Source organism: Lytechinus variegatus, chromosome 7 (assembly GCF_018143015.1).
Source record: "Lytechinus variegatus isolate NC3 chromosome 7, Lvar_3.0, whole genome shotgun sequence".
In the NCBI taxonomy this organism is placed as follows: domain Eukaryota; kingdom Metazoa; phylum Echinodermata; class Echinoidea; order Temnopleuroida; family Toxopneustidae; genus Lytechinus; species Lytechinus variegatus.
Window position 1 is genome coordinate 25,568,620 of NC_054746.1, and position 14,194 is coordinate 25,582,813.

A 14,194-nucleotide genomic window follows, 5' to 3' on the forward strand; every position below is an offset into this window, starting at 1 on the left:
GGCATGTAGGATAGGACCAAATTCTCAATGGTGCAAACAATCTCACTTGATAAACAATTTTTCCACCAAAATAATCACAAAATCGGCGGGAAATTTTACTAATTGTTATGGATTCTCAGATTAATTTTGGAGATGTAATCGGAGGAACAAGTTATTGAGATTTCATAACTAGATCTAGTTGTTTCAGCTTTCGTTTTGAGTCTTGGTGTGTACAATGCCGCGATGTTTCATCTAATAAATTTTTAAAACACATTTAAAAAAACACCAAATAACATGATTTCTGTTAGATGATTGGATTTTTTTGTTTGCTTGAAGTTTGAAATTTCGTCCTCTTTCTTTCTTTTCTACCCTATCCTTCCTGCTTGCCCTTTTTTGTTAGATCTTTATTTCCTATCTTTCTTTCCTGAGCATTTCTCTCTCTCTCTGTTCATTTTTCTTTCTTTCCTTCTTTCTCGTACTTTCCTTCTTTATCAAATTTACTTTTTTATTCCTTCATTCTTTCTTTCCTTAAAATTTCATTGGCTTCCCTTTCCCTTCCTCTCCTGTTTCTTTTCGTTCTATCTCCCCTTTCATTATTTTCTCTTATTTCGTTCTCTCCTCCCTTCATTCTTCCCTCCCTCCCTCTTTCTTTTTTTATTTATTTTATTTTTTCCTTCTAATTCTTTTCCCTTATTCTTTCTTTCTTTCTTTCCCTTCCTCCCTTCCTGTTTTTCTTCTTCCAAAGAATGAAGGAAACTTATTTCTCCCTTCATTCTTTCTTTCTTCCTCCCTTTATTTACCTTTTCCCTTTAATTCTCTCCTTTATTTTGTCTTTTCACAGTTATTCATCTTTCTTTTCTTTCCTTTCTTTTTATTTCTTTCTATATTCATTTCAAAGAATCTCTTTCATTCTTTCTTTCATCCTTGTTTTATTCTAACTTTCTGTTTTTTCCAGTTTTTTCTTCATTTTCTTTCCTTCTCAATTAATCTCTTTTCTTTCTCTCCTTCATTCTTTCGTTCATCCTCCCTTCCAATGCTTTATATTTTATTTCACAAGGCTAACGCTGTATGTGGCCTTCTTTGTTGTCATTAGTTTGCCGATTGATGTCCCGTATTTCATTTTGTGAAATCTGGTCACCCTGCGTTCGTACCCAGCGGAAATGGAATGACTGTCTTATTTTGGATGTTGGGTTTAAAAAAAAGGGGGGGGGGGTTCATCCTAACGCCAAAGTTTGTTGTAAAGGTAGCAGAAAATATGATTTTACAAAATTGGTGAAGGTTAGAGGAAAATCTGTCATAGATTTAGATAAGAATTACATCTAGCCGGCACGGCCTAGTCTCTCTAAGTCTAATGTTAAAATTTAAGTTTTCTGAGCAGCTGCCCCACAATATAAGTGCCTGAAACAAAATCTGAAATAGAAATACTTGAAAAATTATTTTTGCGCAATTGATCATAGGGCCTGCAAGTCCTGCAACCATGCCGGATCAACGTTTATCCCTTGGGCTTGGCCGTGAATTGTTGAACGCAAAATGGTAGCAGCAAGTTCCAGCAACTCCCATCTTTAAAGTTTTATTGTCTTGCTGACGAGGCCGAGGTTGGAACTCTCAACCTCCAGGTTGTGAGATGGAGGTTTACAGGAGTTACTTGATCATAAATTTTTTTTAAATCAGCTTGGGCGCTGGCTAAGTGGGGACATGCTATCAACTTTCCAGGACATATTTTCATGAGGATTTTTCTTTTGATTTTTGGTGTGGCAAGACGGTAATCCCTGTTCTACAAATGAAGCAGTGTCTTTTTGGGGGGATGGGGGGGGGGGCTTTTATGAAAGTCATTTTATTTTTCTCAGGTGATGCTTTTCCATCACTCCTGACTCCTTGAATAACTTTTGTAGAGGCAGGTGGTATAATAATTCTTTGTTTGAATATTTCAATAATTCCACTTCCAGGTAATATCAGATGTTCAGGAAGCCGACTCCCCCATTATCCATGGAGAACAGCATCTACACGTTGCCATGGTAGCAGTGCAGCAGTCGCAAAGGAGAGTATCGTGATGGAGGGATTGAAACAGCGTATCCGTACTCTAGGTCCCATCACAGTAGCAGACTATATGAAGGAAGTCCTTACAAGTCCTGTTGGGGTATGGATGAAGACAGTACTTTAATTTATTTTAAATATATTTTTCAGATAAATTGGTTTTATGATGATAGATTTTTTCTTTGTTATTTTTTGTTTTCTTTTTCTTAATCTATTTTTGTATTTTTTTTAGATATCTATTTCATTTTTATTTCTTAAATTAATTTTAAGTTAAATTATTAATTGATATATGGCGAATGAATGAGTTCCTACAAGTTAATGGAAACCATGCTGTTATGATTGGATGTATTGATTGTCATTTTTTTTTGTATACTGGTAGCTTAATTTGTGTAGGCCTATTTGTGTACCTGAATAACCAGCAAGCACCAAATTTCCATAGTTTACTGAAAATTAAATCAGTTAATTCAGTTCATTAGCCAAAGAAGCAGAGCTATCAAGGCAATGAAGAATTGGAAATTATAGACACATAATATAGAGAGCTGAAAGTTCCATCATAGAGCTATAGCTCCATTGTTCATTTACAGGAATTTCTGGAAAGCATATCTGAATCACCAGTTTTTAGTGAGATTTGAAGATGCTGAGGCAGGAAATATTATAAATGTCGTGTAAAAGTTTATTCCATAGGAATACATTATGTAGCCCATCATATTGGATTTCCCCCATGAATAAAAACATTGTGGGATAGCATGTCAAGATGAACCATTGGACCCAATTCCATTAGGCAGTGCAATACAAATGCTGTGAATCAATCATCATCTGGATCAGTGCCAGACGGTCAGCCCATGGGGGGGGGGTATTATGCTGCTTCCAACATAATTAATGGTCTGATCATTCTGGTAGCCTTTTTAGCACTGGCATATGGCATACAGTGAGTCTCATTCATACGTTGGATCTCTGCAAGAGGGTATTCTTCATCAAGTTTTCGTTCACTTACTTTCATCAGAGCCCAACGTGCCTAGTATTAATCTCAAGCCAGGCAATGGTTTCCTCCTATTTTCTCATATCACTAGTCTCTGTATCATAATCTGATATTTACTCCTGCAGACATTTGCCTCTATGTAATAGCCCATATTCTGAAGTCAGGTTTAACTTAGACCATGGTCTAACTCGGTGCTAAAATTATGGGAAGCCAAAAGTGTCAACAATTTTAGTAAATTGTATGTTTCTTGTGTTTGCTGTGCTCTTTCCTGATTCATCGATGTTAAAGACAATCATCTATTTATACTTCCAAGACAATTGTGAATGATTTGAGAGCCAAATTAGCTGAAATATAATATCTCTATTGTTAGTGATTTATGTAACAATTGGCTATCTATACTTAAACCACAACTTTAAACCCGAGTTTGTAAACCCGACTTCAGAATACGGGCCACAGTGTTATTATATTTGATGTGTTAGGCATTGTCCTTCAGTTTCACCCAATTAATAGCTTTATTTTTTTTCTTTTCTACAAAGCAAGCAATTTCATACAATCCTCTCTTCAATCTACATGTATTGTTATTCATTCATAATTGGTTAAATATATATTTATGTTAAAATGTGCATTATGTTAAAGGTATATACATTTAGTCTACTCCTAACCTTTCCCCATTCCTGTATTTGACATTACTTCTCCCTCTCCATACTTTTCTTTTTGTATCCCCTTTCCAGTATTATACATTAGTAGACTTTGTTGTTATTTTTTTTATTGTTTCGCTTGTTTGTTTACTAAGATTTTACTATGTACAAATTCATGCAATTCAGCCTTTGGCTGCTAATTGAATTTTTATCACAATAAATACCATTTATCTATCTATCTATGTATCTATGGTCGAAATTTATTTTGTAATGCAGTTGTTATGTGAAATTATACACTGTTTTTTTAAAGCTTTTGGTTATTGTATTTACTCTTTTGCTCCATAGGGAAAAAATTGTAATTTCTAATGATTTTTTTTTATAGTTTTGGTAACGATATCAAAATGAGTTCGTACAGAATCCAATGAAATGACCACCAAAGTGTCTGTTTAAATGAAACGCATGTGCCAAAGGATTCTGGAAGAAATTGTGTAATTGCTAAGAAATCAGCAAATAAGCACAGGATTCGGGTAGGGCGTCGGGCCCGACACTCTAAGCAATTATTATACATTGTCCCACGTGCGCTTATCTGTATTGGGGATCTTCGGTGTGAACATTTTTCAGCGTAGATTTCAAGATTTCACAAAGTTCAGTTAATGTAACTGTACCAGATCTAGATCCTCGATGATACATACTGACAATTAAGCCTTGTTTTACAGACTTTCTCATGAAATCAGTGTTTACTGCAACTACTGGAATTTCTCTTTAACAATGATTGTTCCTGTTTTTATTTAGGGTTACTACATGCAGGGAGATGTGTTTGGTGAGAGAGGAGATTTCATTACTTCCCCAGAGATTAGTCAGATGTTTGGAGAGGTAATTGTTTATTCTCTTAAAAATCATTGCTATTCTTGTGTGGTGTAAAGCGGCACTCCACGTTACAAGCAAAACAATAGAGATTGCTTCAAAACGAATAAATGAATAATATTATTGTTGATGTCTTAATAACCAAAATAAAAATAAGACTGATCTTGAGACAAGACTCACTTGATGCTGAGTGCTGACCTATCAATGATGGTATTTTGATCATTTTTGTTAACTCAGATTGTCAAATCATGCCTCCAATACCAAGGAGTTGAAATTAATCACACACCATAATTGGTCCCATAGGTAAAGCTTAGGTAGTATTGGAGCACTCTTAGCATTCCTGGGTGTTGAATGCAGGTAACTCTGCCTGAGTAAAATCTTTTGGGACCACTAAAATCTGTTTGAGTAAAGATGAATTTGACCGAGAAGAGTTATAAGACATATTTGTGCATAAGGTCTAAAAGAGAATTTTGACTGAGATGAATATTTAACTTATAAATGGAAGATTGACTTTATACACAAGTTACCAGATCCCCCCCCCCCCCCCGGATTTGTGAAGTTATGCACAACTTCATGCACAAATGGAACATGTTCTTAGGACCTTATTCAGCAACATCTAACATTGAATACCACAAGAAACGGTCACCAGTCCAGTGTTAAGTCATTTGTAACTTTATTTTCACCCATTTGTATATATTCTACTTACATCCATTGTTCTTAAGAGATGAATATTGTCATTACTTGTAGCTGATAGCTCTGTGGATCATCCATGAATGGTCAAGATTAGGATGTCCGAGACCCCTACAGCTGGTAGAGCTTGGTCCTGGTAGAGGTACCCTTGCTGATGATGTACTCAGGGTAAGTATGGTAGTCGTCTGTGAAAGCGGTTCAGTTTAATCTCTTGCATTGTTTAAGTTCACCCATTGAACGTGGTATTATTTCAATAAGACTTCAAACTGAGTTAACTCAGACATACAGGTCAAAAGGTCACTATGCAAAATAGAATATATATACAAAATAAGAAAAATGTAGATCCTATTACATTTTTTTTGTTGCATCAGTCCATTGTTATGAAGATGATTTTACAATCTAGATTCAGATATTACTAATTATTTTGATGGTTAATACATCATGGATCAATATCTATCATAAATTTAGAACTTTGTATATATATGGTCAGACTCCTTGTTAGGCTAAATGGAATTTACTAATCATTTTTTAGGGTTTGTATTCATTATTAAAAAAGTGTAATCAGGATATTTAAACCAGTTTTTTCTTCCAATGATTAAAAGGAACATATCATTTCTTACCTTTTTAATTAATAATTGATTTAGTTCCCTATGATTTTGTTTCTTTTGTTTTCTTCTAAAATATACATTTACATTTAGAATCAATGCATGAACAATTTCTCATTTATTTTCAAAGATTTCATTCATTTTTATGTGGATCTTGTGTCCAGGTTTTTAAGCAGTTTCCTCAGCTTCCCCTGGACACCTTGAGCCTCCATCTCATTGAGGTGAGTCCTGGGATGAGTGATGTCCAGCACAAGACACTCACAGGTCACCAACGGAGGTTAAAGGATGAGGTCAATGGAGGGGTCATCGATGGTATACCATACAGGTCCGCATCAATCAAGGGGGGTATTCCAGTCTCATGGTACACAAGTCTTTCCCAAATTCCAAGTGGTGAGTAGTCCAGTTAAATTCTGGTCAGATTTTAGCTGCTTGTTCTTCAATTGTTGAATTGGTTCCAGATGGTCTTAACACAGCAATGGTTAATCCCAAGGATTGATACTCTCAAAGCATTGTTAAAGGTAAATGCCAGTTTTAGTAACGATATCAAAATGAGTTCGTACAGAATCCAATGCAATGACCACCAAAGTGTCTGTTTGTATAGATACATGTAAAACATATGTGCCAAAGGATTCTAGAAGAAATTGTGTAACTGCTGAGAAATCAGCAAATAAGCACAGGATTCAGGTCAAGCGTCGGGCCCGACATTCAATGCAGTAATTATACACTGGCCCACGTGCGCTTGTCTTTGTTGGTGATCTTCAGTGTGAATGTTTTTCAGCGTAGATTTCAAGATTTCACTAAACTCAGTTTATGTAACTGTGCCAGATCTAGATCCTCGATGATATACTGACAATTAAGCCTTATTTTACAGACTTTCTCATGAAAGCAGTGTTTACTGCAATTACTGGAATTTCTCTTTAACAATGATTGTTCCTGTTAAGTCAACTTAGACCATACTTAATGGATTACCTGTTACTCATTAAGTACAGTTTATCCACATTTTGCAGTGGAAAGTGTAAAACAGTTGACTTTGCAGTCAAATGAAAAGAGTAAGACAAATAGAATTGATATAATGAATTTCTTTGACATTTTGCAAGGACATTACCTTGTCTTTGATATTGAAAAATGAAGATAAATCCTAGCATTCCATAGAGGGGTACAGACTAAAATTGTTTAATCATAGTCTATACATAATCTGGGTTAACATATGAAATATCTAGTTTGATCCTATGGCCATGATCCAATTAGACTATTACCAACTTTGCATAATTCAAACTACCTTATTGTAATTGGTAATCTTATCAATATGTGTACGACGTTGTGTAAAATTGTGTAATGATTATTAATACGATTCTGAATTTGTGAATTTGTCTTTGTGTTTATTTTCTGCAGGTTTCACATGCTTCCTTGCACATGAATTCTTTGATGCCTTACCAATTCATAAATTTCAGGTATGTAAAATATTTATGTATATTTGGGTTTTCAGTGAAAAAGATTCCTAACATGAAGTTTTTTGAGGATTAAATTGTTTCAAGGAGGGTACATATTTCAGACTATGATTCCTTAATCTAGTTTGAATTTTAACACCATTGTACATGTCTCAATATCATTTATTGCATGGGGTTCAGTAATTCAGATATACCGGGTAATATTGTAATGCTCACCTGAATCAGATTAGTGAATGTGCTGTTTACTAGTCTTGTCTGCGGAATTCAATAATGCTACACTTCTTTGCATCAAAACCGAGCCACATTAAGCGCTCATATTCATATATTCTATTGTAGAAAAGTTCTTCAGGATGGCGAGAGATAATGATTGATGTGGATGATGATTCTAACAGTCCTCAAGACCTCAGGTTTGTCCTGTCACCAGCCCCTACGCCGGCTTCTAATTCCTTCATCCAGGTTAGTGTTCAGAAATTAGTCTGTCTTCCGTAATGCTGTATTACAAGGTAATAATAATAATAAAAAACACTGCGCCTTGGAATAGATTATTTACATACAGATGGCGCTACATAAATGCCTATTATTATTATTTGAGCTGTGATAAAGTGGTTCTTAGACAGCTCCCCAGTGACTTTGCATTACTCGTTTTCCAGGTGTAATCTAGGTGTAATGAACTGTACAAGAATGTTTGTTGGGGAATCTTATCCATGGGAGTTGTTCTGTTACAGATGTTTAGGAAACCTGAAATTAGTAACAGAAATAAATTAGGGCCTATAAATGGTTATTATTATTTTCCATGAGGAGTTTAAAGCACTCTGCACTATCAGTCTTTTGAGTTTCTCAGAGTATTTAACATTCATTCTCATTAATCAGGCATCAGAAACGCGAGACCATGTAGAGGTGTGCCCGACTGCTGCGGTCATTGTCCAAGAGATGGCAGGACGTATCTATAGTGATGGCGGCATGGCACTCATTGTTGACTACGGACATGATGGCACCAAAACAGATACTTTCAGGGTAAGATATTCTTTTCTCAAATATTGACCAATGTTCTAATCACAAGGCTCAGTCTGTCTCTAATAGAAAGTTGGGTTTTGGAAAAAGGTGAAAACATTAACTTCAACATGGACTTCTTAAGTATTTGTGTAGCTTTGAAATATGATGAAAAGTTGCTTTGTGAAGAATTATGCTATATACATGTCCCATTTTCTTAATCATTATTTTTCTCTATTTTTGATGGTGTTTTTTTTTCTTCAGGGTTTCAAAAACCACCAGCTCCATGATGTGCTGAGTGAACCTGGTACAGCAGACCTTACAGCTGATGTAGACTTTGCTTACCTCAGACGTATGGTTGGGGATAGAGGTATGTCCAGATACACTCTGTAATATGTCAGATTAGTGTCCAGACAGTCAAAGTCACTCAACTTTGGCCAGTATTTTCAGGAATTTAGCACAATTTATTTTTACTTCCATTTAGTAAAGATAATAAATGCATATGCTCATATTTGCAAGTATCGGTAGTTGCTTATTCCCTACATATTTTGCTTGTTTTTCTGATGGTGTTGAATAGATTTGTTTAAAAGAAAGGGTGACATTCTATATAGCAGCTTGTTAAGTTCCTGAGTATTGCAACACCCTCTCAAGACCATTAGTTTTAACTTTTGTCTGGATGACTCAATAGTTAATTCAGTGAAAAAATATTCTACTTCTTGTCATTCTATTACAACAATTGCATATCTGATTTGCTTTTATATAGCATTTATGCAGCAAGCTCGACAAGTAATACAAAAATATCATGTGCTCCAGGAATGTCATGGTGAAGCTTTTGAGCATATCCTATTGATCAACAGATCATTTATATCATCATCATTGTCACCGTCATAATCATTGTCGTCATCATTGTCATCACCATTCTTATCATTCTAAAGCTTGTATTCATCATCATTATAATGCATCATCCATCTCCATCATCACTGTGCGATTTTCATCACCACTAAAAATAATCCAAACGTACCAAGCCTGCAATTTTGCATATCAATTTGTAGGATTTGTCATGTTTATAAGGGTGGACATTATGTGTTTGTCTTTTGTTCATTCAGCTGCTACCTATGGCCCCATTCACCAAGGTTTGTTCTTGCAGATGATGGGAATAGACACAAGACTAAAGGTTAGTTTAAAGTGGACACATTATAAATTGATATTGCTATGGCAATGGTGAAATATTGTATTGCCGTTGGGGCACCAAACCTTTCATCTATAAAAAGTGAGTCTTCATGCTAATAATTCTACACAAGACAGAAATTTTATATTCATACTGCTTCTAGAATGTGGCATATCTTCAAAGGCGGAAATCTCTCCCCAAAGGGGGACCAGGGGCTAGAAAATTATATTGGCAAAAGAAAAGGTTATCACAAATGTAAGGTTATTTAGACCAAAATAAATTTGACAAGCAGGTTTTCATCTAAAAAGTAAGGTCATCTCATAAATAATACATGTTTTATCTTAATTTCTTTCTTCCCATCATAAAAGACCCAAAATTGTAGGGGGGGGAAATTTGATATTGTGCCCCCTAGTATTTTGGGTAGGGGGGACTCGTCTCCCCTGGGATTTCAGCCCATGCACGTCTTACCAAAAAGTGGTGGAAAAATGAAAACATTTATGTTTCCAATTGTTTTTTTTTTATCAATGCTAAGTGACACCCTTTATTTCATGTATAGCTTTTTAGGACACTGTCCCAAATCCCTCGGTCCTAAATCTCTTGGACCAAGTTCTCTTGGGACCACAAAATCTGTTTGTCTAAGAAGGGGTAATGCTTGGTATAATCTCCATCTGAAATAAATGCTCTAACTGCCCTGTTGAACATAATTGTTTTGACTTATTGAAAGTCAACTTATGAAGACTTATAATGAATTTCAATAAAGCCCATTCCTATCAATTTCTTTTGAACTTTTTTTTTCATCAGGCTTTACTGAAAAGCACACCTTCGGAGGAACACAAGAACCTTATCAGCGGCTACAAGATGCTGACCCAGCCAGATCAAATGGGCGAGAGATTCAAATTCTTTTCTATCCTACCTCATCTACCAAACCAGTATGTTCCAGCTGGATTCAGATGAAATTTTATATAATCTTTATGCATTTTTTACTACCAGATATCATTTGAATGCTTCCATTGTTTTATCTTCACTCTCACTGCCGTTGTGCCTTACCAGGCGACATTTAATTTTACAGCTATGGAAGTACTTGATTTATGTTGTATATATACAATATGTATGAATAAGAGTATATTATAATGAATATATAGAATAATTGTAGTGCAATAACCCTATTTAATAGGGCCAAGTTTTTTTTATACCTTTACCCACCAAAGATTAATGCCAGATGCATTATTCACAAATTTGGTTTAAAACTGTGGTGCACATCATGGTCATACAGTTTTCATGAATTCATGAAAGCTTAATTTAGCCTCTCATTGAGAATAGGCTTAATATCAATGAACCCAGATTTTTTAATGAATTAGCCCACCCTTTATATAAATTAATGAACTGCTTACTCAAACGGTAGCAACAAACATGAATTTAGCACCTTATGTAGCATACAAAGTTAAACCGTAACTCTGGACGACAATTTATATCTAAAGGCGAATAAAGCATGAGCCCATTTGGAGATGAATTACTGTACTAACCAACCAATTGTAGTTTCTGAGCATGTTTGCAGCTCGTCTGCAAAATCTCTAAGCTCCTTGTTGTAACTAGTCACCGCCAACCCATCTGTGACACACACCTCAGCCATGCTTCTTTCATCTTATGGTTGTCTCCAAACCATTCTGCTAGGAGCTCCTTTGCTCTAGTTTGGCCGCAATCGGGTGGCATCATCCACAACAGCGTATGACATTCTTTGAATTCATCATCATTCTCTCAACATGACAATACAGCACATATTACTAATATTAGCATACCTATCACAGAATCCTTCTGACCCTGTAGAATTTGAGCAATCACATTCAACTTAAACATTGTCTACACAGCTATTGATATTGTCTTCCATTACACTACCTAACGGCATAGCAAAATCTGTGTAAGAATGGAAGCTATTAATCCACAAAAATCCGCACTTGAACTTGTTGAGCCGTCTTGGTTCGTATTATTTTTCAAACATTTAATAATTTGACATCTAAGCATAAATACATTGGCTTGTGCAAAAATATGACTCAACTCAACAAGACAGCCAAATCTAACCCTTTTTAATGGCCATATCTGTTCCCCACCCAAGCCGCCCTCTGTCGGCAAACCTTAGACGATAAATCCTATTCCTCATTTATAACAGAACTTTCACCTTATAACATAAGTTTGTTTCACTGTACGAACTATGTAGCTCAAGTACCAATATTACCTTTGTGAGTCAGGTGATGATATTTCTTCATCTTCCATTAACCATCCGTTTTTTGTTCTCGCCACCATTTTAGAACCGTTTGATATATCAACATCAATAATATTATCTTATATGTTTGCATCAGTGTTCTGTGTTTTAAGATGTATATTAGTTACTTATGCCCAACATACATATGGTATGTTTATCATATTTCCCAGATACTCCTGTTTTGTCTCAGAGCTGCTGTCTTAGCTTGAAGTGAATATTAGGGTAGTGATATGAATTAAAATGAGTATCCTAGGCTTCTATCTGTACTCATTTATTCAGTGACTTTTTCATGTATCTCTATATCCGCACTTTGCCACTCTCACCCAGGTGCTAATTGGGTACCGGTAGGAAACAACCGTCATTGTGGTTGGTTTAGCAAGTTTGCGCCTAACAGGCTGCTTGGAATGCTATGAATCCAGTGACCGGGTAATAATAATTGTAAAGCGCTTTGAACAGTCGTAGATTGATAAAGCGCTATATAAATGCCAATTATTATTATTATTATTACTGTAAATGAGTTGTACACTTATACCCTGAAGTGAGTTGATATAGTCAATATAAAGTCTAAATCTAGATCTTTCTAAAATGTCAGTGTCAGAAGAGTAATATTAACAAGTTTCTGTGTACATGCAGATGATAGCAATCCCTGGCAATTCATATGCAATCCAGACTGTTTGAGTGAAAGTGCTAAAAACTTATTAAATGAGGAGTGAATCCAACATTTATTTAATCTTAGAGGAAAAAAATTTGAATATAATTTCATATAATAAAATACAAAATAATTAGTGGGGATGTGACATCATAAGCTTTCTCATTGCACAACAAATGTGCATTATACCTTTCAGGTATCAGAGGTGGTGCAAAGGTGCACGGACAAATTTGTTATTGTGTTATATGATATCAAATGATTTTATATGTAACTGATGTGGTATTCTGGAACGCTGTCATAACTTTTGTCATAAATTTTGTCATTTTCCTCCGAGATGTGACACCACTATGATTGTCACAAATCGGTATTCTGAACATTATCTTTTCCCTGTCATATATCTCTAAGTTCCTGCCCATCTTTTCGGAAGCAAACCAATCAAAATCAACTTTAGTTCCCAGTGGGAGCCCTTCTAGCCAATAGGAAGGCCCCATGGCAGGTAGGGCGTATCCCCAATACAGTTGCTGGCATCGTGCAACTACGCTTATGATGCGCTTAATTACAGAGAGACAGCTGTGAAGGGTTTTAGAGGAGAAGTAGAAAAAGAAGGAAAACGGAAAAAAGGAGGAATTAATATGTAGGGCCTAACTAATTTTAGCATGAAAATATACTGAAAAATGTCATGGATGACGAGTGAAACTAATACCACAATCTAATCTAAGTAACATCGATATATGTTTGACATTCAGTCTGCAGGGTATCGGTACATTTGGTACTAAAAGATATGACAAAATTTATGACTACTACCCCCCAGTCATAACTTTTGTCATATATTTTGCTTTAAAAAAAGGATTACGCACATTTAAAGCAGCGTATTTTTGGTGTGTGCTAAAGTGAAGAGACAAAAGTTACGACATCCACCAGAATGCGGATTTTGTCATATCTCTGGGAAATGATAAAATATGGAGAAAAGACATGTTCAGAATATCGCCCCTGGACACTAATTCTGGGCTAACCTTTTCTATTTTGCAGCATTTCCAAATAAAAGAATGTGATTAGTCCAGTTTTTTTTTCGCTTTGCACAAAACAAAATTTCTTGCCTCTGCAACATATTTCTTTGACACCTCATATTCTATTTTAGTCTCACCATGTCTGAACAAGAAATGTCTGAGATCCATCATCATGAAATAATTTATCTGTTCTACAGCCTCTTCAATTTTTGTATAAGATCAAACTTATATGAGGACCTTACACTAAACGTTCTAAATTTCAACTCGTGTTACGTTATTGTTTCTATAATGATAATCAACTGAAATTTTTCAGCTATTTGTTTTTCTTTGTGAAAAGCACTTTGATCAAATAAAACTACGCCTTGATAGTTTGAATAATCTGATTTTGGATTGTGTTGTGTGTGTTGAAGTATTAATGAAAAAAATGAGTTCTCAACCCTAATGGCCCTAATTCTCAAAGGTTGGCCTATTTAGCCCGTGGTAAATTTGGCCCTATGGCTAACTATCCCATGGGGGCTAACCTGGCCCACCTTCGAGATATAAAAAATTTAGCCTCCCAGTGTCAATGATGTCAAATGACTTGTTTAGCGAAAGTGTGTTTTTTATTCTAAAATTATGATTTTTTGTTTTGAGACAGAGATTCTGATCAAATCCACACAAAAAATCAATGGTATTAAATTTTTTTTTTTTTTCACGTACTTCATTGCGCAATGTAATGTGCAATTATACCATATGATGTCATCAAGAGCTACATGTAATTTGCACTTCAGTGATCAGATTGAATTTTGTTTCTCCTTTTATTCGCAATTGCTGATATTATAGGAAGTGGTTTATACATTAAAAAATAATATTGGATGCACTTGTGTGTTATATCAGATCTTTTGCA

At 35.3% G+C, this 14,194-nt stretch overlaps 1 protein-coding gene across 2 annotated transcripts in view; it reads left to right on the forward strand.

Annotated features, from left to right (window-relative positions):
* LOC121418842 (protein arginine methyltransferase NDUFAF7, mitochondrial-like) overlaps positions 1–11,950 on the forward strand; it is a 13,363-nt gene extending 1,413 nt beyond the window's left edge. For both annotated transcript variants that reach the window (XM_041613022.1, XM_041613021.1), the window contains exons 2-11: positions 1,926–2,116; positions 4,423–4,503; positions 5,242–5,352; positions 5,954–6,179; positions 7,182–7,240; positions 7,574–7,693; positions 8,108–8,251; positions 8,492–8,597; positions 9,334–9,401; positions 10,197–11,950. In XM_041613022.1, coding sequence (XP_041468956.1) covers positions 2,030–2,116; positions 4,423–4,503; positions 5,242–5,352; positions 5,954–6,179; positions 7,182–7,240; positions 7,574–7,693; positions 8,108–8,251; positions 8,492–8,597; positions 9,334–9,401; positions 10,197–10,349 — 1,155 coding nt within the window. In that variant the 5' untranslated portion in view covers positions 1,926–2,029 and the 3' untranslated portion in view covers positions 10,350–11,950. The remainder of the gene's footprint in view (positions 1–1,925; positions 2,117–4,422; positions 4,504–5,241; positions 5,353–5,953; positions 6,180–7,181; positions 7,241–7,573; positions 7,694–8,107; positions 8,252–8,491; positions 8,598–9,333; positions 9,402–10,196) is intronic.
* The last annotated feature ends 2,244 nt before the right edge of the window (positions 11,951–14,194 follow it).